At 36.7% G+C, this 22780-nt stretch overlaps 1 protein-coding gene across 5 annotated transcripts; it reads right to left on the bottom strand.

Moving 5' to 3' along the window:
- Positions 1-5083: 5083 nt before the first annotated feature.
- LOC149528423 (uncharacterized) lies at positions 5084-16150 on the bottom strand. 5 transcript variants are annotated; one of them, XM_089811012.1, is made up of 9 exons: positions 15370-16150; positions 14982-15089; positions 13609-14200; positions 13393-13491; positions 9290-9841; positions 9106-9194; positions 6264-6363; positions 6068-6166; positions 5084-5871 (listed from the first exon to the last, which is right to left on the bottom strand). In XM_089811012.1, exons 1-9 carry the CDS (start codon positions 15600-15602, stop codon positions 5779-5781), a joined length of 1965 nt encoding a protein of 654 aa, XP_089667138.1. In that variant the 5' UTR covers positions 15603-16150; the 3' UTR covers positions 5084-5778. The 5 variants fall into 5 exon arrangements, with proteins under 5 accessions (XP_089667138.1, XP_089667139.1, XP_089667140.1 ...); XM_089811013.1 differs by having other exon boundaries at positions 6264-6321; XM_089811014.1 differs by having other exon boundaries at positions 13441-13491.
- Between the last annotated feature and the right edge of the window lie 6630 nt (positions 16151-22780).

Genomic DNA, 22780 nt, shown 5'->3' with positions numbered 1-22780 from the left:
TCACAGGCTGAAAGATATACAGTCATGCAAATTACAGATTTCCACAAAGCATCAATGAGAGGCAAGGATTCTTGCACTTTCAAACCAATGGCTGAAGGAGATACAGCAGAATGTCATATGGTTCAGAGGCAAGGGGAGTTTTACACTGGAGTTGCAGAGAAACAACAGAGAACAACAGAGAACATTCCCCCTTTCAAAATACACAAAAATTGCCTTTATAGCTCAGGCATAACTAAGATATTTTCCTGACTGAAATTACTCTACAACCACTGCCATTAAGTCTCTGCCAAGAACAATCATGGGGACCTAAGGAAATCTGATCTAAGTATAGCTATAGGTACCATGAAATTTGATTTTTAACTAAAACAGGGCCTTGAGAAGATAGAAGCGGCGCCATAACTGTGCTCTGACCAAGTGGATGGATCAACTGAGACGGTGGAGTGTTCTCCCGCATTTAGCATTTATTTGTTGGTGGTTGGGATTGATCATGAAGATTGGATCCGCAAAAAACCTTGATTTCCTCTGTTCCTGGTTCGTGAGTCAGCAAGTCAAAATAACCCTGGCACCAGGATGAGCCATGTGGACCAATCAGTTTATTTCTTTCTGCCACCTCGCAAGTCTTACATGGTTGACCATCTCTTTTCATTACTAACTGTGCCATCCTTGCAAACCCCGACCGCGATAGTCATACTAACTGCCAGCCGCTAACTGTTACTACCTCAACTAGACCCACGAGGACACGTGTCCTCAAATCGCTACCTCGCTATGTATATCTCCTGAGCATCTTTCTATAGTGACATAACAAGGGTCATTGATCTGCCACCATCTGACGGCCCTAAAAGTACCATAAAATTTGTCAGTGACCCTATGCTTTGCAGCTCAGAAAATAGGGCCCACAATCCATGTATTGCCAAGTCATTAACTCGCTATACCTAAATAGCATGCATCTTCACATGGCAATTTAACGAAGACCATTGATCTACCACCATCGAACGATAGTGAAAGACGCACTAAAGGGATTGGCCCACCTTTTGCACTGTCACTGACCTAGCCAATGAGAAATCACCCAACTGCCAATGTGTCATTAACCTATACACTCATTCCTAACGTGTCATTGGCTCAGGGTCCACCATGTGGCTTATGGAACAAACTTGGCCCCACAAGACACGCGGCAGCGAATCGCCAACTCGCTATATATATCCTCTAAGCAACTTTCCATAGCGAGTTAACGGGAGCCATAGATCTGAGGTCAATCCAAGGGTGGAGAACTGCATCAGGCATCCTGAAGATTGGTGGGTCCCATACTCGTTAAGTCGCTATGAGTAAACAACTTGCAACTTTTCATGGCAAGAAGATGATGGCCGTTGATCTGAGATTGAATCAAAGGTGGGGAAGTTGCACGAAGCTTTCTTAAAAATGTGGTGGGCCCCATTCTCGCTATGTCGCATAGCTTAAACAACATGCAACTTTCCAACGCGAGATAGTGAGGACTGTTGATTCCATTTTAATCTAGCACTCATGATCTCTCGCACATTTGATCGGTGGGGCATGGGTCCAGAGCATTGATAAGTACAAAATTCTACAGAGTTGGCACCCCATAAGACTTTACTTTAGTCCTAGTCATCATCCCATGTTATTAGAGGTCCCACCGGCTGTTGATTTTATGGCGCCTCGCTACTTCGCTAATGGCGAGATGCTTGAGTTTTCTGATAGCGAGGTAGCGAGCACCGGTGACCTTATCCAAACTCGGCGCTAGAGAAACAAATCGAACCACCTCTGCCAAACTGGGCTCATCAATCCACGTGGAAAACACTCGCTAAGTCGTTGTGCATATCTATCGAGCAGCTTTTCTTGGCGACGTAGCGAGGGTCGTAGATCCTGAGAAGATCCAACGATGAGGAACTTGTAGGCCCGTCGAAACATACCACAAGTTTGATTTTTTAATTTTTTTGATGTTTCTCAGGCATTAAAATAATATTAACTCTGGGAACTAGTCGTTCGCGTGTGAGCATTTGAATTTTGAATATTGGCGGGGTGCAAAAAATGGTAACAGTTTGAGCTACAGCATATTTTTCTAGAAGGTAATGGGGTGGCAAACAAGATGGCAACGTTAGGGCTAAGAGTGCATGGCTTATGTTGCTGGAGAGAATTTAGAGTATTAGCAAATTTGGTAAGACTTTTGGTGAATAAAGAAACTATCTTATGATTATACATTGTTGGAAAGATTTTTTGGATCCTAGTGACAACTCAACACCGAGTGATTTGACAAAACTGGGCCACCATGGACAGATGGTAAGGAAGGATTTAATGTGTACTTTCAATAATAAATTTTCTTGGTTCAAAAGAGAAAGTATATCAAAGTACGATATGGGCATATTCTTGCACATTTCTTTGTACTTAGTGATGAGTAGAAATTCAAATTTTATAAGGGTTCGGATCATAGGGAATGATGGAAAGGAAAGGATTTGGGGTAAAGGCAATTAGCACATGATAACTAAGCCAAGATGTGACATGGGAAATCATGACAGTAAAGGCCTTCATGAATACTTAAGGCAACCCTTTTTTTCGCATAAGTGTGACTATTTTTTAAATTTCCATCTCTAGGGTAGAGGTCTAAAAGTAGCTAAAATTTAGGTGAATATTGTTGATATGGGGGAGGGGGGGGGGGGGGGTGGGCAATTTTCTTCACATTGAGCCTTTGACGATTGAGGATAGAGCCCATAAACCTTTTGTCTAGTATATGCTTAAGGAAGGGATTTGATCTTGCTCATGGAGACTCTTAATGGCTTTGATGAGAGCTTCTCTCAGCAATTTGTTAACTCCTAGGAGAATAGAAAGGTCAATGTAAATGGTATTACTTTTCAGATATCTAAGGAGATTATCTCGAATACTAGCTTAAGTCATTTTTTTCAAGAGGGCGAGGAACCCATTAGGCATCATGGGGGTTTTTGCGGGAGAAACTTTCAAAACCCTGGAATGAAGTTCTCTTGGTGTTGATGAAGTATTTAACACCAGAAGGGAGGTATGGTGTTTGTTACTACTATCATTTTCCTCTCTTGAATCACTTCCATCATTGTGACTATATCTCTATCCCTTTTTTCCTACTTAATGAATTAGTTGATATGGTTTCTAATGTTAAAGAGAAAATGAGAAAGGGAATCAATTATACTATCCTCCATCAAGGATTGATGTTCCATCTCAAACAGTTTCACCTAGCCCTGTTACCCCCTAGGATCGTGGAGGTTGACATCCCAACTATCCATAACCCTCGCCTCCACCATATCCCACTTAGAATTACTGGCCCTAGAGCCTCCACCCACCAACCTTCACCAAGTGGATTCCATGAAAAAAGAAAGATTCCCCCATGGTAAAATTATGAAAATGGAGAAAGGGAAGGAGAAGGAGATGGAGGACTCGAATGATGAGATGAGAAGGGGAAGGAGGAGATGACCCATGTCTCAGCTTCAATTACTGTTGGGTGTGTGGACCTCACCCAGGATCAGTTCCCTGTCACAGTGGAAAGAGCCCCCTCCCCCATGACGATGTTTTTGTCTATCAAGGTATCACCTAAGGAAATGCTTGCTTCTAACCCCCCAGTTTTATAAGTAACTGACAAGGGCATGGTGGATGGTAATCCGAGTGGTAAGTAGGTCCTCAAGGAGACTAGTAAGCTGGCTAACAGTGAGCTAAGGGAGAGAGTGAATGCCAGGAGGAAAGAGTGAGACTCCTGGCTAAATCCACAATCAAAGTGACACACGTTGCAACCACTGCTTTGCACCTGCTGAAAGAGAACTAGGAGGGGGACCTGACTCGTGAAGACTCCAAGATGTTGCTCGATTTCCTGGCTGAGGACTGGGCTAACATTCTCCTAAGGGGAAGGATGACAAGAATCCCAATTAGGCCCTGTCCCTCTTGGTTTCCTTTGTTTTATGTTTTGCTAGTTATGGAACTTAGTTTGGTTTAAGGCATTTCTACACTTGTTGATAAACTTTTTCAGTTTAAGTAATATTGTTACAGACAATATTAGTATGATGCCTATGATGACAATATGGGCCGGCCCCCTTGTTTGGCTGCTTTTTAATTCAAAAACTTATTTAAATTTCCCTGTCATGATTGATTGATTCAATGGCAGATAAATTTAAAAAGACAAGTTAGGACATTGTGCCACCTATTCTTTATATGATCTTGCAATAGAATCAATCTGTAAGATCCTTTGATTCAATAGTTTTTGTATGCTGAGATAGCATTTCAACTATAGAAGTTCATGGACTCATTTTAATAAGCTTGTTTCAATTGAAAGACCACCTTTCAGCATAATGCCTATAATGCTTACCCTATAAAGGGGGTAATTTAGTTTTACCTACATTAAAAGGAAGAATGTTTATTTTTAGCCCAAGAGAGGTGGTGAGAAGTGATTGGATTCAAAATGTTACCTACAATCAGCAGTCAATTATAGAAGTTCATGGACTCATTTTAATAAGCTTGTTTCAATTGAAAGATGACCTTTTAGCATAATGCTGATAATGCTTACCGTGTAAAAGGGGTAATTTAGTTTTACCAACATTAAAAGGAAGAATGTTTATTTTTAGCCCAAGGGAGGTGGTGAGAAGTGAGTGGATCCAAAATGTTACCCTCAATCAGCAGCAAAGACCAATCATAGCAGTAGCAAGGTTTATCTATAAAAGCAATAGAAAGATGGAAAATATAGTGACAAAAGTACATTAATAAAACGTTCAAGTCATATTACAGAAATAAGTTAAAATTTCCTATGGTAGGTACCAAGCTCTCATTAGAACTTAAAATGTTCATATTCATATTATTATGCATTGCAGAAATTAGAGGTTAATAGCTGTTCGAATATACAATCCAAACGTTACTCCTACGGAAAAGGGGGTGCCAATGTAATAGAAAATTTATAATTACATACCCAGTCAATACCAATATTGATTACCTTATACAAAATTATAAGACGATTAAAACTTGCATTTAAGATATTCGCATAAATGGGACTGCTATATAATCTCTATAGCATTTTTCTTGGCAAAGATTCAAAAATGACAATAAAATGGCTGACAGTGGAAAGTAATGCCAAATTTGAATAAATACTACTTAAGACGAAAATGGCTGTAATGTACAGTCAGTGGGTGTTATGGATATTTTCCTGACAAGCATCTCAGAAATTACATTATAGATACGAAAATTACACGATCTGCATTAGTCTGCAATAATCTGGATGTGCATCTGTAGAGCGGCCACACTGCAAAGTGGATGGTTCTTGAATATGGTTGTCAATTTCTACACTAACAAAATACTCAATGTGGTTGGTTTTTCATTTTTGTTTCATTTGAAATTCAATTACAAACAAAGGATGGCTGTAATTATTCAATATATATTTATATGAACAATTTTACATATTAGTCTACAGACCAAAGATTTAAGGGATCGGAGCAAATGGACAATTTGGATTAGAAGTACAGAACGACGAATCTAATGGAGAAATAAATAGAATAGAAGTTCCAATGGAACTTCGAAGTTGGGGGCAACACAAAACTGTTCCATAAACTGTTGTACGGTCACCGTCAGCAGAAACTGTTCCATACACACAAGATGCAATACATCGTGAAGGCGAGAAACCATCAGGCTGTGACAGAGATAAAAATGGACACACTACTACTCAATTATTAGAAAAGAGCACTTAATATCTCATTAGCATTAGTGCCTGATATCTCCAGTCATCAACTCAGAAATGCATATGTGAACAAAGCGATGCTCTGCATGTCAAGCTAACTGTCTCCTAAATAGCTGACGTGCTTTCACGGATAACTTGCATATAGGGCAAGATGCTTGTATTGCAAGCCAGGGATCAATGCACTGCAATCAACCACGCCAAGAAGTAAACAACAAAGTCGCAAGCAATCATCTAAATAAACATGCTGTGAGACATTAACTCATTACTCTCAAAACAAACTTCTGACACTGATGAGAACAAAACTGGCACCTTTCAATACAAAAGTAGATGGAATATCTTATTAAGAAAAAAGATACAAACTTAAAATCTAAACTTTACCTCTTTATGAAACTTGTGTGTGCATAACAGATGTCGAATAACATCTCCAGCTTTTTGCTTCTCTAAGCAAACGGAACAGACTTCATCTGAAATATCATTCTGTGATGCAAAAAGACATTATCAGCTAAACTTAAAGACATGGCAATAATAGTTTTTGATAAACAGTTTCCTTTAATAATGGGAAAATTGAATTGACCTGTACAGTTGATATGGGCAAGCAATCTATATGCTGTTGTGATGCACCCTTCCAATTACTATTGTCATCATCAAGCACCAATAGCTTATCATAATCATTCCTGATAAAAACAGTTGTAATATTGACAACTTTTAAAATCTGAAAGCCAATTATACATTATAAACTAGCATATTCACAAATGCAAAAGCATCCAACATGGCTGCAATGATTACAGAGAAAAATCATGACATGTGGTCACTCCCTTGTAATACAGGGCATCATCTTCACAGCAGTTGCATGCTTACAAGGATCACCTCTTCAAGAGACTGAAGAATAGATCATAAATGAATTTACAAAAAGCTTAGTTATCTATGAAGTCACAACAAGCTGTTCATGTTGATTAAAAAATATATATTCAAAATTAGACTTGGAGAAGGTAAAACCCGTCAAACAACAACTAAAAAATAAGTGATTGATGAGTTCAAGACTGGTTTCAATTTCTGATAATAATTGTGGTCATCTGCATTTAAGCCTTCGTCTTGGCCTAGTAACTTAACAAAATGCAAAAATGGAATTTTGAACTATTTTTTATAGGCCTTCTTCCTTTCGCGGCCCTAGATCAACTTTAGACCTATCCACGATTATGACTTGTGATTCAATATAGACATGCTAGAATCCTTATAGGCTCATCTGCTTAACATTAAGACTAGATTCTTTAACTACCAACATGAATTACTCTATTATATTGTGACCCTTATCCTGTAACCCTTGTGACTAACAAAAATAGCATAATCACTGGTTCAAGTCTATGCATAACATAGTTCCCAAACTCAAGCTCAGCAAGGTCAACTCAACTCGTGATTGAAATGAAAAAACCCTTGAAATTTGGAGATTTTTAATGATTTAAAAACTTCTCTAATCCAACCCTTTACTGAATAAAACTTAAAGGTCACTATAAAATCATCAAATAGAAGCTAGAAGCTAATAAAACTTAAAACAGACATAAACATGGAACATATATGATAAATCCATCACATACGTAAAATGTGAATTGTAGCTCAAGCAAATAGAAAACATAGAATTATATGACATTGATATATAGAATTATAAATGTTGTCAAATGTATGTAAAATCCATGAAATCCATGTAAACAAAAAACAAGTCTATCCACTCAAGGTCTAGCTCAAACCTCGTCCTCATTCTCATTCTCATCCTCATCCTCATCCTCGGCCTCGGAGCACCTTGTCTACCTTCTACAAAGGCATCTAAGGTAGGTCTTGGAGAACTAAAAAGCCAAAGTCCCCACTTCTGAGGTGTCATGATCAACATCAACAATGCATGTGCGTGTGCTGGAAGGTGCTCTATCCTCCTCTACCATAGCCACAGCTGGTTGCAAACCTATGGCTTCTCTTTTTTCTTCCTCTCTCATTTTTCCTCTCTTCTTTCAATACCAAGCAATTAGAAGACCTTTTAGGGTTAAAACAAAAAGGAATGCAAAAAAAATATTTTAAAAAAACTGTTTTTTTTTTGTTTTTTAAGTGCCAACTTTGGCACTACCACTGGCCGGATCATGCTGATCAAACTCAGTGAGTTGTGAAGTGTTATACCAACTCACCGACATGGGTGAGTTATGCCTAAAATCTGGTGAGCCAAGCTGCCGAGTCAGCATAAGTCGTTCGGGTTGACCTCGCTAGCTGATTCGGACAATTTGCCCGACTCGCGGCGAGTTTGGGATCTCTAATTCATAGACCTATTAGGTAAATAAGTATAACCTGGTTGTTTACAACCCCTTTTAGATTCCCATTAGGTATGAAATGTTACATTTATTGACACCATCATATAAGATAATTATCTAAACATCTCATGCTATTGGTAATTATCTAATATCCCATGCATGCATTAGGAGGCACTTTGAGTATATTTATATTGGCTACTTTGAGAAGTTTGGGGATTTTGGCAAGTGTGCTTATTGTTGCTACATGACACACCCAACTGTAATGCTTTTGATGTGAACTAGGGGTTTGAAAACCCTTTGTAGTTGTTGATTAAAATTGATGCAAACATTTATATTCATTTCCAGCAAATGGGTATGTTGTAATTGTGCTTACAAGCATATTTATCCATTTGGGTATCTTCAATTTTGGCTTTGTGTTGTACTATCAAATTTGGATTGATTCTAGAACTAAATATAGAAAGCATCTCCTTTATATGTGCTGTCATAATATTGTAATTATTTGGAATATAAATCTGACATTCAATTCTATTCTATATTTCCTCTCACGCTAAAAAAAAAAAGGGCAGAAGAGGGCTGTATATTACAGATCTCTTTGTAACTGTTTCATTTTAATATGTTGGAAGCTTTCCCAAGTAGTGATCTACCTAAAACTAAATAAATACTTGAAAAATATACAAATCAAACTAAAAATATCAAAGAGTTGACTAGAGACCTGCGCCTAAACACAAGATGTTTCTACACCCAACTTCATGTCACTATATAAAAGTATCCATCTATAGCAGTTCAATTCATTAAAAATAGCATGTTTCTACTGACAACTTGAAGTCTAACTATTGTTGCATTTGCTAAAAAGAACAGCAATTAAGCTATCAAATATTAACAAGTCCTCAATAGTCTTTTCCTATTTACCCACATTATTCTATAATCAACTGGAAAAGATTTAGTGACTTGCTAAAAAGAACAGCAATTAAGCTATCAAAATTAACAAGTGCTCAATAATCTTTTCCTATTTACCCATATTATTCTATAATCAACTGGATAAGATTTAGTGAAATATAAGAAAAGAAATTAATTTCCTTGAGTAAAAATACATCCCAGAAACTAAAAATGGTATATTGGAGAACTTACTCATTGAAGTCACGTTGAGCTCCAGCAAGGAAGCGATTTGTGGCATTGCTTTCAACGGCATGTTCTGTTACGTCCAATACATCTACTCTCTGCAAAATTGGTCACGAAAAATTATAACTAGCACTCATCATACAAGATCATGGAATAGAAAGACTTAAAATAAATATTCCTCAGATATTTTTACCATATCTATATTCCTATATGATCGGGATTGGAATCTTCTGCAATGAAATGGTCTCCCTGATGCTCGGTGCCATCTTCCTGAAAGTTCATCTCTCCTGTGTAGCAGACAAGTTGAATCATCATCTCTTCTTCTGTGTAGTGGGCAAGTTGAATGACCACCATCTCTCCCGTGTAGTGGACAAGTTGATTGGCAATCTCTGCTTGTGTGTAGTGGACAACTTGGATGACCATCTCTTCTATGTAGTGGACAAGTTGAATGACCACCATCTCTACTGTGTAGTGGACAAGTTGAATGGCCATCTCTGCTTGTGTTTAGTGGACAAGTTCGATGACCATCTCTCCTATGTAGTGGACAAGTTGACTGAACATCTCTACTTCTGTGTAGTGGACAAGTTAAGTGACCATCTCTCCTTCTGTGTAGTGGACAAGTTGAATGACCACCATCTCTCCTGTGTAGTGGACAAGTTGAATGACCAACTGGAAAGGAAGTTAATAATGGATGAGCTGTCAAAGAATGGCTTGGCTCCCTCCTTCCCCCAGTTGTACAACTCGCCTGCTAGGATTCAATAGTTTTGTATATCAAATTTTCTTTTCATTATCAAAAATATGCATTCCATGATTAAAACAACTTAACCAAAAACTTTGTAAAGCTAAATTTATTAAATAACATCAAAGAAACTGAAACTGATTCTGCAACAACTGACATTAAAAGCAACAAAGAAAACTAACACAACCTTCATGAATGCGAATGTTAAAACACATCATTAAATTTTTCATGAGGCAGCACAAGTTGAAAATAATACTACTGTGCAAAAATGCTCGGCAATCATGAGAAATGTTCATGAATGCAAATGTTACAACACAGCATCAAATTTTTCATGAGACAGCACAAGTTGATAATAATACTACTTTGAACAAATGCTCGACAATCATGAGAAATGTTCTTTAGTGTAAATATCTTCTGGTCATATTTTGGTGATCCAAATATGATTGGATAAATGTTCAGTTTCAATTTGGTCATTAATCAGTGTGAGGTGTAAATGTTGCCACTGTGGACTGTTAGAGTTTACTATTCATAAATTGATTCCTTTCCACTTGAGTTTTTTTGAAAATTTGAAACCCAATATGAATGGCAATAGATTCCATATACATGTTTAGATAATAATCTTGAATTCCAGTTTGCTTTTGCTATGGTAGATAATCTTAATAAAACAATGACATGCAGAAAGGAATGTGTCTCCTATATGAATATTCAAGCTCCATAGAATAACTGATGTTTACATCTGAGTAATACAAAACTTCAAGCTTCCTAAATGAATATGCTCTACCATGAAAGTATTAGAACATGTGTTTAAGCACACTAGTTCAAAACTTCAAAGCATCTAATTGAATTAAAACAATCACTTGCTATTAAAGAGACACGGCAATAATCCTTTAGTATGGGCATGGTAATCTTATGTGCTTAAATTGAAATATATTCAGCATAAAACTCAATTACAATATATGTAAGAAATACAATTAATTAGGAGTCCCAGTAAGCACAAGTAAGAATAAAATTAAAAATGAAATTCAAATTTTAATCAATTTTTTTTAAAATGGTGAATGTGTCAAGTCACTGCATCTTTTCAATACATTTTGCATATTTGATGGCATAAAATAAGTTATTGATTTGATCAAACAACGTTGATAAAGGAGAGTGTCCCTTCTGTGTGCTTGTGAGCTATAAGAAGCATAAAATTAATGTCACATAAATTTCTCAAGCTCAGACAGTAGGAAAATATTCAATAGTTTTTGAAAGGGCAATTGAAATGAATATATACTAGTTTAGCATTTTACTGTCTATAATTTATGTCCCTCTTTAAACTGCTTTAAATGTACCCATAGGAATTTAGCCAAGTCATGAAGTAACAAAGCTAAGCAGTGGGCTACACATAATCTCCCACATAAAATGTGGCCTTGTCAAAAACCACTTGAACCACATTCTCCACATTTAATTCAGGACAACTACCTCTAACATTCTACAGATAATCTATTAAGTTTTCTTATGATTCATGATGTCAATTACCTTCAGGGGCACAAAATCTTCAAGGCAATTGACCAAAACATTTGTCATGACTGTCAACGAAAGAATAAAACAAACAAAAAGAATGGGCAGCAAATTAATAATTATTATCTAAAGACTGATCTTATGAGAAATGGTGATCAACTAAGCTGATCTGTTTGATTAAGGAAGAATATGGCTGGTTAACCAACAAGACTCTTGAACATATGCTTGAATACAGGAGTGTTGGGAAGTCAAAGACTAGTGCTAGGAAAACAAGAGAAGATTCATATTAAAACTCTTCCTAGCATTCTTGACGCTGCAAAGAAGCGTTTTCCAATCAATTTTCTTTACTGCATAGTGCATTAGCTTAAGCCAGTTTGAAGCAACCAAAATGATTTCTTCGGTTGGCACCTTAAAGGTAGAGGCATTAATATTGATATAAAGGGTTATGAAAAGATGATGCTATAAATCGAAAGTCAAGCTTCCCCTAGGAAATCACATAGAAGGCTAAGGCCTCGTCTAAAGCTGATCTATTTCTATATTTGGCTCATCATAAGAAAATCCTTAGTTGGTATCAGCTCAAAAATAAAGATTTTTCTAGCTCGAGTAGATGTCCCCTTTGCATGGTCCACAAAGAAGCCGAGTAATCACCTCTTGTTCAGTGTGATTATGCAAGAGGGCTCTAGAATTCATTTCTAGCAACTTTAGTATAGCACGGGTCAATTAGGCTTGCTCTCTCTCTCTGGGCAGTTGTAAGCTTGACATTATCCTACTAATCCCAATCCTCAATATTGGTGACATATTGTTCCAGGAATGACGATTTGGAAAATTTGGTTGGGAATTAATATTATAGCTTTCAAAGAGAAAAGAAATGTTGAAAGAAATCACTGGTATCTCGTCCATGCCTACAATTAGTTATGCAAATGTCAAAATAATGAAAAATTCAACATGTTAATTTCATGCTTAATGTTATAGGACTAATAATTGACAAATTTGGAATCCAAATTTTCAAACATTTTGATAACAAGAGGAAGTTTCAAGAACCACTCCATTGCTTGCCCTTCGAGACTTCTAGGAAATAGTTTTATTAAATAAGTGGTGTCACGCATGAATTCCATTCATAGTGTGCAAAATTCCCTCAAATAGTCTTGTGTGTAGGATGTAACCATATAATCATACTTTAGAAAGACAACATTTGGAAGAAATGGTACCATAATTAGATTCCTGTCAAAAAAGAAGCCAAAACTTTCTGTTTTAAATTTGTTTGAAAGTTAGTAAACATTTCAATGAGACCCAACCAAAGGAAAAAGGAAAAAGACTAAAATTACATGGCATCCTCTGGTGATAGGTTGAATAAATCTTAATTTTGATGGGGTCTTTAAAATTTGTCTTGGCTTATTGAGTGGTTGTCTTTTCAAAATAAACATTATGTGGTCGTGATTGGCCTGTATCTAAGTTGTCCATAAGCAGAGAAACAAATTGACAAACAAACAGAAAGACAGAGACAAACAAATTCAGGGAAAGAGAGACAGAGAAAGACTGATTGACCAACCGACAGACAGACCAATAGACAAGAAAAATGAATACTTCAAAGTTATCAATATTGGGATAAATATGGAGCATATGTAGACTTGCTCAAAAATAATGAGAAATTGATCAAGCTTGAAACAAGTGAAAGCCTTCATTTATTAATGTCAACAAACAGCCAACTCAGTGGAGTGCCAAGTTTAGGAAACAGGGATGTCCCAAAAATCTAAAGCAGAAGCCAGAAAACATCTTGCTCTAAAAAAGGAACAGCATTTAATCTTTTGAGTCTCTCTAAATATAAGGAAAGCATATTCATGCTAATCACAAGACCTACATGAGGCAAGGTTAGAAGTAACATAACAAAAAATGAAAAAGAAGGCAAATAAAAAAAATGAAACAAAGCTGCTGATTATGCAGGCTGCTGAAGGAGAACAGCAGCCAGGCACATTTGAAGATAATTTCTGACGATTTAACATCAAAAAACTATTAAACAGAAAGTGAGTTTCAGATAAATGAAAATGCAATTCACTTACACATAAGCCAGTCAAAACAGGAGCAGAATCAAAATCAGGGGAACCTACATGCTCCGTTAACTCCCTCTGTACCACCAAATCTGAAAGAAGATCATCTTGCTGCATGCACATATTTAACATTAAGTAAAATGAGTGACACATTTTTCATCAAAGATCTGCCAATGTAGACTTTAAGTTTGTTACTAAAAGCATCTGTAGTTCTAAACAATGACTTACCAGTACACCTCTTTCACCTTTTCCCCGTACCAATTCCTCCTGGATCCGCCTGGCCAACAGTTCATCTTGTTCTATTTGTCTGGCCCTAGCACTTGCCTCCTTATTGCTTTCCTCTAGGTTTACAGTTTCATTAATAGTGTATTCTAAGCTATCAACATCAATAGGGGTATGATTGTCAACCTCAACACCACGGCTCAATTCCTCAACAATATCTCTGTTCTCTCTAGTAAAAGAATGATTTCTTTGTGTTGATCTATGTGACCCAAGGAATATAACTTCCGGTGAGCCTGCTTCAGAGAAAATCCCTTGATCCCCAGCTTTAGATAAAGACTGCAAGCCACCTCTGGTATTTTCAAGCCTTGCCAGCTGCCTTTCATTTCGATGCACTCTTGAGAAACCTTGAGGCTTACAAGAGAAATTAATGTTTCTTTCTGATGTATCATCCCTTGAACTATTGACAACGACATCATTTCTACAATCTTGGATCTTTCGCTGTGTAGCAAAACCCGAAGAACTATAAGGTTTACTATCTTCACATACAGTGAATTTGTTAACTTCTCTGGAGCTTGAAGAATTAACCCTCATTCTCTTCCTGCCAAAATCCAACAGAGATGTCAGTAAATGGCAATAGTACAGGCCTAAAATTAGAATGGTATCTATATACCTAAACATCATGCTAAAGTCTTTCAACAGTTAAATATTGTACAGCACCGTCAGATTACAGATATTAAGCATTGATGTGAATCATAAAAAGAAAACACTACAAAGACAAAGCATTCGGGTGAATTACAGCATAAACACTTCAATGAAAAACAAGCAGCACCGTAATTATAAAAAAATTAAAAGTACCTCGAGAAACCAAGTCATGTTCATCAATGAATTCACGATACAAGGTCATGCACCATATGAATGATAATTGTAAATGAAAACAAATATTGAGCTCAATGGCATTGGGAGACATTTGCATAAAAGCCTTTACATAGATACAACATCAATATGTCTATTCAAACTTTTCTTAAATGCGTCAGACCGTGTGAAAAGCAATGTACGGTGGAAAAGCACTCTAAGGAAGTGCAAAAATCTCTGTCAACATGAAACAAAATTTTTTTAAAAGTTCTATTCTTTATCACATGGCCAATAAGTATATCAAATGCTTGTGATAAACAAGAAATGACTCAGCAGGACAACAATGATTGAAGAAAGATATTCAGACAGACTGTATACAGAATCTAAGGAGCATAATTATTGATGGAAAATTTTTACCAAAGATTAATTTAACGTTGAAGATCAGTAGCAAAGAGGAAAAAGGAAAATATCCCTTAATAAAACTTAGCTTGACATATAAACCACATTAAAGAGAATTTATCAGTTACCCCCTCTGTAGCAATTGCACAAACTTATTCTCGTCTCTTTCAACCATATCGGCAGATACAATTGCTCTGTCTTTCCTCCTATCTTCTTGTGCGGAAGCGGGCATGTCTCTAACAATCATGAAGCCAAAAAAGTTAATTAAGTTCTGTTCTCTATCGCATGGCAGAGACGCATATACAATGCTCGTAATAGAAAGGAAATGATTTGGTATGACAACAATGATTGGCACAAGATTTCCAGATAGACTACATACAGAATCTAAAGGAACACATATTGATAGATGTGTATTGCCAAAGATTAATCAAACATGGAGACTACCCTTCAACAGAAATCAAAGTATTATATGTAAAGTACAGCTTGCTTTTAGTTGGATGAGAATTCATTACTTACCTCCTTTGTAACAATTGGATACAATTATTGTTGTCTCTTTCAACCATTCCAGCAGATACAATTGCTTTGCGTTTCCTGCTATCCTCTTGTTGGCCACCAACAGGTACAGAAATATTATTACTCTGCAAATCAAGATCAAAACTAATGAAACTGTTTGCGTCTGCAGATTCATCATTGACAACACCTCCCTCTACACCGACCTTTCGTAGACTTTTCATACTCTTGCTTAACATAGCTAGATCGAAACTCTGCTCCGCAAGAAAGCCAACGAGATGAAGGTAAACAGAAACGAAAGAACAAAATAACCCTCGTCCTACGACCTAATTGTCCTCAAAATAATGTTTGAGCTTAAATAAACGACTATGGCAACGAATCATGCAGAAATAGAAAACCTTCTGCGACAAGTAAATATTTAGAAACAGCTTTTATGGCAACGAATCATGCAGAAACAGAACACCTTCTGCGACAAGTAAATATTTAGAAACAGCTCTCCCATCGAACTCGGAATATGACGGGCGAGATAAAATCGAGCAATTATAGGCAAGCATCGGATAAAAGTTCGTATATCGTGTGCCAAACTGTGTCGACTCTTTGCTCTTCTGCGGCTTATTCTGGGAGATAAAACCGTTACCGGTGGGGGTACACCGCCATTAATGAAGGCAGAAAGCAGAGAAGCGGCCGAATAATTTTCATTGAGACCAATTGATATTAAAAATAGCAAGTCCAGGAAAACAGGACATGCCAATTTTGATATGAATATATTAAATTTCTTTCGTTTCATAATTCGCGGTCGTGGAAGTGTGCAAATATTTTGAATTCTATGCGTTTCTGAACTGTCAGTGCAAACCTATTAAAACATTAAATTTCTTGATTCTTTATTCTTCATCTTACTTTAGTAACTAAATTAATATTAGTTTTAGTTTGTTTCGTAATTTATTCCAATAAATGAATCAGTTAGTTCGTTATTATCCAAGAAAATATTATTATTTTTATTTCTGTATGGGAATTAGTTAGTTATCGTCAAAGAATGTTTTTATTTTTATTACTATTATTATTTCTATATGAAAATGTAAGAAGTAAAAAAATGTCTATGCATATCTAACTCATTTAGTAATTCACTGAAATAGTAATTTATTAATTTTTTGTAAAATTTCTTAAGTCTACTTTTCTTTAATTTAAAAAAATATCTTTAGATAATAAATTGATCAACTTGACTTTATTTAGGATTTGGTCATATGAACCTTTTTTTCATAATTGTAGCATGGAATTATTTATTTATTTGAAAAAGTCATGAAATATAAGAAAGTAGTTCTTTGATGAAGCTTTTTCATTATCTATGTTCTTTTTAAATAAAAGCACTAGCAATATCAAGCTAGTGTCCTATAGTACAATTCGAAAATAACATAGTAATAAAGGGAATCTAAAGCATAAGAGTTCCAAACCATAACAATAATAAACATTTTCACAAAGGGAAAGTCCACATAAGTTATTTAAAGTATAGATAGTATAACTAAAACTAAACAAACTAATGCCCCAAAAGCCAACCAATAAACAAAAAATAGAAAATCAAATAGTCCTCACTGGGGTATCTTCTCAAACGGCTTCTTTGACAGTAGCACCATGACCCATTCCTTCAAAATGAACATAAATAGATCCTTATAGTCATCATCTTCTATCAGCTTGTCACCCTTACATTTGTTCTTGCAGCAAGCGCAAGGTCGTTGTAGAGCTACACATCACCCTAAGCATAAATTGACAAATGTCTTGCAATCTCTTCTCCAAACCCAAAACTTCAGTCATGAGGCTTTGGAGGGCACCATCAACACCTACATGTTAGGAATAACAATTCACACAATTGTGTGTTATAAATTTATAAACTTTATACTTTTTAACCAAATCACTAATGCAAAATATAGTAGTACAAAACTAAATGAACAATATATAAACCAACACCATAACACACAAGATTTTTATTCTCAAAGAAAATGTTGTTAAGGGAAAAACATTAGTGGGGATGATACCTACAAGATCATGCAAAAATTTCCATGTTAGGATTTTATACAATATGTCTAACACATAAGTCCATCTTAAAGGACTGGGCCCCTGTTAAAAGGGTGTCCTTCAACCCTGTTAAGAGTTAATGAGAACAAAATGCTCATTGCATGTAATGCATTTCTCAATGGAGAAGGTTAAATCCACCTTCAATGGACTCATTGTCTAAACAAATAAAAGAGGACTCACTATCCAAAACATGAATTGGCTGATAACAATTCATTTGCCTTTACAATACCATTGAAGTGCAAAAGGAATAATCACAAATTCCACTCATACCTCGTTGAAAGCATCAAATCTACCTTCTCCTCTGATCTAACCTTATTCACATCAATTCACAACCTCACATCTATCCACATATTCCATACATTACAACAAAGGAATCATTTTCATTTATACAAGTTATTATTGTCTTAAAAGTTTGCACCCTTGCCTAAAGTTTGACCTAAAGGCATCCTTGTGAAACATGGAAACAAAAACAACCTCCAAGTTGTGGGACTTGAACAATGAGATTAAGTATCCAGAGAATGTCGACTTCCTTACTATCAAGATGCACCTAATTGCTTCTTGAGAGGAAAAGGGAGAAGGAAATGCATGAAAATAAAATATCTAATCTAATCTAAAGGAGTGATACACCAAATAGTACATTCACTCTTGTCTCTACCTAGAAATGCATAGTTCATCAACATAATCTCAAAATACACAGATTCAATCCTTGCTTAACTCAACAACAATATGTAGATCAGAAACCAAAGGAACGCTATAAGGAAGGGGCTTCACTCTATATCATTCAAGGCCAAGTAGATACAATTATACAGTTGAAAAATGGAGGAAATACATCAGCATAAGGCAAGAAGATATTGCACAATATATTAATGAATAAAGAAGTACAGTAGAGAAGTATATTCATTCAAAGGAAAAACGAAATTACAATAGCAGAGCATGTAACAAAACTTCTATAGAATCAGAGAAAAGACTAACCTTTGGAAGGGTTACAAAACTTGCTTTTACAGCTCAAGCATAACTGAGATAACTTCTTTCAGAAGCCAAAACTCAACTACTGTCTTTAAGTCGCAGAGAACAATCACTGCAAATCTAGGGAAGATTTGATTGGGTGTACATCCATATGTAGGAAATCTTATCTTTACGTGCAACTTGGGCCTTCAAGAGATAGAAACAACGGCCACAACTTCTCTAATTTGGTACATGGATAACCATGGTAGTGGTAGGAGGAAATTTGCATTCATTAGGTATGGAGAACACTCAAAATAGTAGTTGCAAGCGATCAAGGACTTGTTTTCCATTAAAGAACTATTTTTTTCATCTTCACAACCACACCAAATCAGTTGTGTCATTATTCAATAGAAAACATCAGTCAACTCACCATGTGGCCCTACAATCTTTAAGCATTATGCCACCCTACCCAGCTTTTCTTATGTTAGGTTAACCTATGCATGTTCTTGTTTGCAACTTTGGAACTTATTTCCCTCGCTAATTATTTGGTCTTGCAAAAACACGACCACTTCATCTCGTGCCTTTATCGCTACTTCACAGCTTGAAAACACTTTAGTCCTCTAACTATTGTGACCCTGCAAACATCATAAAAATGGACTATTTTGCACCTTCGCAATGGTTAGGACCTAACACTTCCTTAACTGTGTGATGTAGCAATGATTGTAATTGTTCCAATATTCTTTGTTTGCAGCTTTGTGACTTGTGATTTTTGTTCATGACTTAACCATACGAAGCTGCGGTGACTGTCAACCTGACCGTTCTCTCATTTATCCTAGCCTCACAATCTTGAAGATCTCCAATGCTTACTAACCTGCGACATTGCAATAACTGCTAAACTAATTGCTTCATGTCATGGAAACATTGCAATTGTATTCCTCCATTAACCATGTTGACCTGCAAAGCTATGAAGACATCTTTAATTGTTTGATCGCTTTGTCGCAACCCTGACTCTTAACCCATATTTTAACCTTGTGAGAGTGCAACAACTAAAATCGCCACTTCACTACCCAAACCCTGGTCTATTCTTAATTGCGTACGATGGTGCAAAAGCATTGAATTTGATTGCATTTGTTTGACTTCGCAACTTGAAGCTTTGAAGCTTTTGATGGAATGATATTGATTGAATTTATCTACTTTTATTTGATGAACAACTCCTTCAAAACTGATCATATTAGTTGTCTCCTGACCCCTATGACAATACAATGAGGATCCCATAAGAATTAGGCCCACCAAGACACGTGTCACCCCGTCATCTCCTCACAACCTGAAAGTAGAGTTTAGTATTTTACCTTGCAAAAGTGTGATCAAAGCATTTTTCTACCTTGGAGGCTTAACTTCAGGTTAAACCTAACCACATGTGAAGGTGAAAAAACCATTAAACTTGATTATTTCCCTCCATTGCAACTTCACAGCATAAGACTCTATATTGCATAAATGATCTACGACCATGCAATCCATAGCTTTCACTTCTTCGCAATTAGCATTTGAATATTAGCCCAAACAATTGCGAAATTGTGTTAACAATAAACTTGATTGTTTCGCATGGTTGCAACCCTTCTAATAGCTTGACCTTAAACTGGAGTGACAGGGCGATGTAAGGATTCACACTATCGCAACTTGAAACACTTATAAGATATAACATACAATATGAAGAATATAAGACTTAGGGATGTAAGGAAAAGAATGAAGTTTTTTACGTATCCCCTTTGTTTGCATGGAAAATATGAATAATTCAATGAATGTGGACATGGCCATCACCCTGGGTGCTTCTTAAGACTGACAACATTGAAAATTTAGGAAGGGCTAAAAATGCTAACACTTCTGGTGACTTAGAGGGGATGCTTGTCTACTAAGAATGGACCAATGGCCTTAAGCAATCCATTGGGATGGAGTCACAAAAAAAATGGGTCCTACTAAGCAACAAATTGTAACCTCTTCAATTGCAAAAACTTCAAAACCTACTCTCTCACAAAGAAAAAGCATGTCCTTGTGCACTTCTTTGAAAATAGGAAAACTACTCTATTATATATAGAAACTCTCAACCTTCTCTAGAAGCAATGCTTAATGTAAATTCCATTGACTGGAATTGGCAGAATATCACCATTAGGGTTGGATAACTGAAAAACATTGGCCTCTTTGTAGCTAGTGATAACATATGGACCAATCCACATAGCATCAAACTTGGGAGTGTCTACCTAGCTTAGCTTTGTTTGTTTTCCACTTGAGAACAAGGTCTCCTTCTTTGAAAACCCTAGCCTTATCTTTTCTATCAAAACTCCTTTTGACCTATTGCTGATGTGTCTCAAGTATCTACATAGTCTATTGTATTTTTTCTTCTAGTTCCACCAATTTTTCCATCCTAACTACCATAGCATTATCTTCAATTAGTTCCAATTGATGAGCTAATTCAAGGGAGGGGAATTCAAGTGAAATAGGAAGCCTTGCTTCCCTTCCATAAACTAGCATGAAGGGTGAGTTCCCAATTTCTCTCTTAGGTGTAATCTTATCAGCCCAAAGGGTTGTTCTTAGCTTTGAATGCCAACACCTTTGATTGTCCTCAATTATCCTCTTGATAATCTTGATTAGGTTCTTGTTGGAGGACTCAGCCAAGCCATTCCCTTGGGGATAGTAATTTGAGGAAGTGCTCAAATAGATACCATGGTCAATTTCCCATGAGCAAATTTTATTCCTAACAAAGGACTTTGCATTATCTGATTTTTTGTTGGAGGGACACCAAACCTAGTAATAGTTGCATCAAAGAATTCCACCACTGAAGTCTTTGTGGCATCCTTCGGAGTTGTTGCTTTTGTCCACCTTGTGAAGTAGTCTATTATAGCTAATATCCACTTGTGACTAGAGTTAGAAGGTTGATTGATTTGACCAATAAAATCTAGGCTCCGCTGGGAAAATGGTTGATCAACCTGAATAGGATGAAGGGGAAAAGCTGCTAACCTTTGTTTACCTAAAAATAATGCACACTTCTCACATTTTCTCACATGTTTATGACACTCATTGACTAGAGTTGTCCAATAATAACCAGCTCTCATTATCTTCATGGTTGTTGTTCTAGATAAGAAGTGGCCACCATCAAGGCCATCATGAAACTCTTTGGTCATTCTATATGTTTGATCGGAGTTAATGCATCTTAATAGGGCTCCATTAAGAACCCTCTTAAAAAGGATCTCATCCACTAGGATAAAAGCAATAGACTAAAATCTGAGTTATCTTCTTTTAGCTCTTGCCTAAACCTCTTCCCGCTAAGATCTTTCCTGATGAGGATCTCACTAGAGAAGCTCTTTCCTCTTCCCACTAAGATCTTTCTTGATGAGGATTTCACTAGATCACAAGTGACCAATTTGAGGCATTCTCAAGACCTAGTGGCAGAGGCTAGGTGCAATTAGAAGTGGACCATTATCAGGGACCTCATTGCTATTATTTGTGATTCTATTCCTCCTAGGTGGCAATCGAGTTTAAATGACAAGACCAAATGATGATCCCAATGATAGTTAGAGAATGAGAGGCCTCCCTCTTGCTCTCTTCTTTTCAACAGCTAGAATGACAACAACACCTTTGGTCATCATGATGTCTTACTCAGGATGTCATTGACTTTGTCAATATCTTTATTGTCACCAAGACTCATAAGAGTCCTTCTACTCCTTTTCTTGACTTCGTTGGGTACCAGTGGCTCTCTGTTTATAAAGACAAGGTCATGTTTTCTAGTGGGGTTAGGGGCTCTAGTGGTGTTGCCTTCCTAATTCATGACTACCTTTTTGGCTCTATCTCAGTTGTCCTCTCTGATTCTCTAGCTAGATCTATGTGGATTTGTATTGATCACTTCACCTCTCATCTCAGAGACATCTTTATTGTTGTTTGTTACTTTCCATCGATTGTCGCACACTATGCAGTACACAATGTGGATGATGGGGACCCTTTTATAAATTTACATGAGTGCATTTATAGGTTCTCTATCATGGGTGACATCATCATCTTAGGGGACTTCAATGCACGTACCTAAGATATTGAGAGCCCTCTACATGACCATGGGTCCAATTGGGTCTGTACTCCTGAGATAGATCCCTCCATCTTGGGTCTTCAATGCTACTCTAAGAACAATCAAGGGCCTCTCATGTGCTATGGGCATCATCTCCTATTCTACAAGGCTACTAAGTCAATGATCTTGAATGGGATCCCTATTTACCTAGCTCTAGGATTTTCACCTCTTGGACTCACTATGGTAGTGTGAGTGTAGTGGATTATGTTCTCTCAAGTGCCTCCTTCATCTCTTCCATGACCCACTTCACTATCTCTTGGCTCCCCTTTTCCAGCCATGCCCTACTCAACCTCT

This window comes from Cupressus sempervirens, chromosome 11, assembly GCF_028749045.1.
Source record: "Cupressus sempervirens isolate cs-2001-9-10 chromosome 11, ASM2874904v1, whole genome shotgun sequence".
Lineage (NCBI taxonomy): Eukaryota > Viridiplantae > Streptophyta > Pinopsida > Cupressales > Cupressaceae > Cupressus > Cupressus sempervirens.
Note: the sequence above shows the minus strand (reverse complement) of the source record. Positions and strands in the feature narration are given on the sequence as shown.